General features: G+C 58.3%; 1 protein-coding gene across 13 annotated transcripts in view; it reads right to left on the bottom strand.

The window, feature by feature from the left end:
• LOC113204309 (serine/threonine-protein kinase MARK2-like) overlaps positions 1-2538 on the bottom strand; it is a 63133-nt gene that overhangs the window by 33153 nt on the left and 27442 nt on the right. Inside the window, exon 1 of one of the 13 annotated variants that reach the window (XM_026419451.2) lies at positions 2004-2383. The exons of the other annotated variants lie outside the window; for them this stretch is intronic. Coding sequence (XP_026275236.1) covers positions 2004-2207 — 204 coding nt within the window. The 5' untranslated portion in view covers positions 2208-2383. Of the gene's footprint in view, positions 1-2003; positions 2384-2538 lie in introns of those variants that run through there. 13 annotated transcript variants of the gene reach the window in all.

The following is a 2538-nucleotide window of genomic DNA, read 5'->3' as shown; positions in this document are numbered from 1 at the left end:
CCCCCCCCACCTCCAGCCCACGCGAGCGAGGCACACCTTAAGTACTGCACAACGTCACGCTGGAGTTAAGTGAGTCACGGGCGGCATAAGAGCGAGACGGTAAGAATCCACATTCTACGACACTCATATTTCCACTTCATTCCTAGGACGAAAGGGTAACCGGTCGTTACACACGACCCCAGGAAGGAGTGGACGGTTGCCACGCACGCAAACTTTTACGAAAACGGATTCTCTGGAAACCCAAGTGTGTACTTGAATGCAGTACCTCCTGCATACCTACATGTATGCAGGAGGTCCTGTCTACTTGGCAAGTATGCAGGAGGTAGTGTGCCCTTGGCCAAGTATGCAGGAGGTAGGAGGTAGTGTGTACTTGGTCAAGTACCCACTAAATCTCCGGCATAAATGTATGGAGGTTTTAGTGTGCACTTGACCAACCTCCTGCATACTTGACCAACTACACACTACCTCCTGCACACTTGTCAAGTACGCAGAACCTCTTGCATTCATGTACCGGGTGTAACTGAGAATGCGCAACAGTGTTGCGGGTTTGCCTACCCAGTTAGCCCGTAAGGCGCCATGGCCCCTGCAGCCCTGGCGGGTATGCAATCCCGCAACACTGTTGCGCATTCTCAGTTACACCCGGTACGTATGCAGGAGGTACTGCATTCAAGTACACACTTGGGTTTCCAGAGTTGGCTGCTAGCTGGATCACTGCGGTACAGCCAGGATCCAAGGCGCATCGGCTTTTGAGTTGCTTTTTAGTCAAGTGTCCGACGGAATGAAGTCATTACCAATCCATCATAAAGAACTTTAAGACACTCGGCTGAGCCGAAGCGGATGCCCTATGATGGATGCTGGCTGCAGCACACTGCCGAGCCTTCTGCAAGCCAATCCGTAATCCGTCTTGTACGGGAGCTACCCCCGCAAAACCCGAAGAGGATTTAAGTACTGGTAACTGGTAGTTGGGGGCAAATCGATCAAAGCCTGCGGTAGCGGCCGCTAAAGACTTTGAGTGAGTCCAAAACGACAGGCTCACCCCGTCAACAGGTGGGCCAGCACCAGGGCCGACCGCTATAAAGCGTCACCGCCAGTTCCTTGTCATACGGTAAACCCGAGCTTTAACCTGCGCCCTAAGCACACTAACATGTTACACTCTAAATGTCCAAGGACAATTTTTGTAACTAGCACCGGACTTCTGTGTGCATGACTAGCTCAGATACAATATTGTAACTACCAACACACATTTAGTGACTAGCAAGTCACAATATTGTATCTGAATTCAGTTATGCACGCAGAAGTCCGGTGCTAGTTACAAAAATTGTCCTTGACATTTAGAGTGTACCTTTACCTTTTAGACCGCGTGTGATAGTGTGATATGTGATGAGGGTGAAAAGTGTTGCGGGTTTGCCAACGCCCTCCGGCCTAAGCTGTAATGTAGATTACATTGTCTCCATTACACCTTAGTCCGGCCATGACCCGATCTAGCATGCAAACCTGCAACAATGCAGAGCGCGTGCAGCCAACTGCCAAAGGAGAGAGTCCGTTCCGTTCATCTGACGCCGAGTGCGGTCGCCCTGGCCGGCCTGCACGGCCGCCTGGCCTGTGGTCTGGCAGCAGCAGAGGTCCATGTCCTCGCCAGGCCCGCGCCTCGTTCTTTTTGGGGCGGGACGATCATCCCGAGAGGGAGAAAGACAGACGCCCTCCATGTCCTACGACAAACCGCGGCCCGTCGTGCGAGAGGCACCGGGGTGAGGTTCAGCTGCGCGTGACCCTGCGGTCCTGCGGGTGGCCAGCGAAGCCCTGCACAACCCCCCTAGGGCCCACGCCCGTGGTGGCAGGGGAGAGAGGGAGAGGGGGGGGGGGCGCTCGCCCCACAGCTCCCTGCCAGACAATGGGAGGACCCGCAAGTAAGACACCCGGCCGTGCAGGCCGAGGGAACCTTTCACCTGAGCAGCGCGTCAGCGGCGTCGGCCCAAGGTCAGGCGTCAGGCACTTTCACCCACCGTCGTCTTCTTGAGGGCCGGCGGGGCGCCCGAGGTGGCGGCCGGCGTGCTGGAGGCCGCGGGCACCAGCGTCAGGCCGTGCGCCATGGCGGCCGGCGCCCTGAAGGAGGAGGTGGCCGTCGTCCGGGGCGGCGGGGGAGGGAAGGCCGACTGCCTGGTGGGCTGCACCGGCAGCGTGGCCTGCAGGGCCTCCACCCACATCATCTCACATCCCAGAGCCGGTCGGCTGCTAAGGCAACGAGCAAGGGGCAAAACTGCACTCGCAAAGCCAACCGGCCGCACGCACAGGGCTAGCCCACACGGACAAAACTGCACTCGCAAGTCCAACCGACCGCACAGGGCCCAGCTGCACACACGGGCCCAACTGCACTCGCGGGCCCAACTAGCTGCACGTCACGACGGTACCGACGGCACACGCACGCACCGACTCACAGAGAGGCTGGCTCACAGACAGACACTGAGGTCGCGGCTCCTCACGGCGCGGCGCGGCGCGCAGCCATGGCACGGACACGCAGCAGAGGAGAGCGGGGCGGCG

The sequence above is a fragment of the Frankliniella occidentalis genome, unplaced genomic scaffold, assembly GCF_000697945.3.
Source record: "Frankliniella occidentalis isolate FOCC.00 unplaced genomic scaffold, Focc_3.1 Scaffold105, whole genome shotgun sequence".
In the NCBI taxonomy this organism is placed as follows: Eukaryota; Metazoa; Arthropoda; class Insecta; order Thysanoptera; family Thripidae; genus Frankliniella; species Frankliniella occidentalis.
The sequence above is the reverse complement of the archived record's forward strand: the minus strand, read 5'-3'. Positions and strand labels throughout refer to the sequence as shown.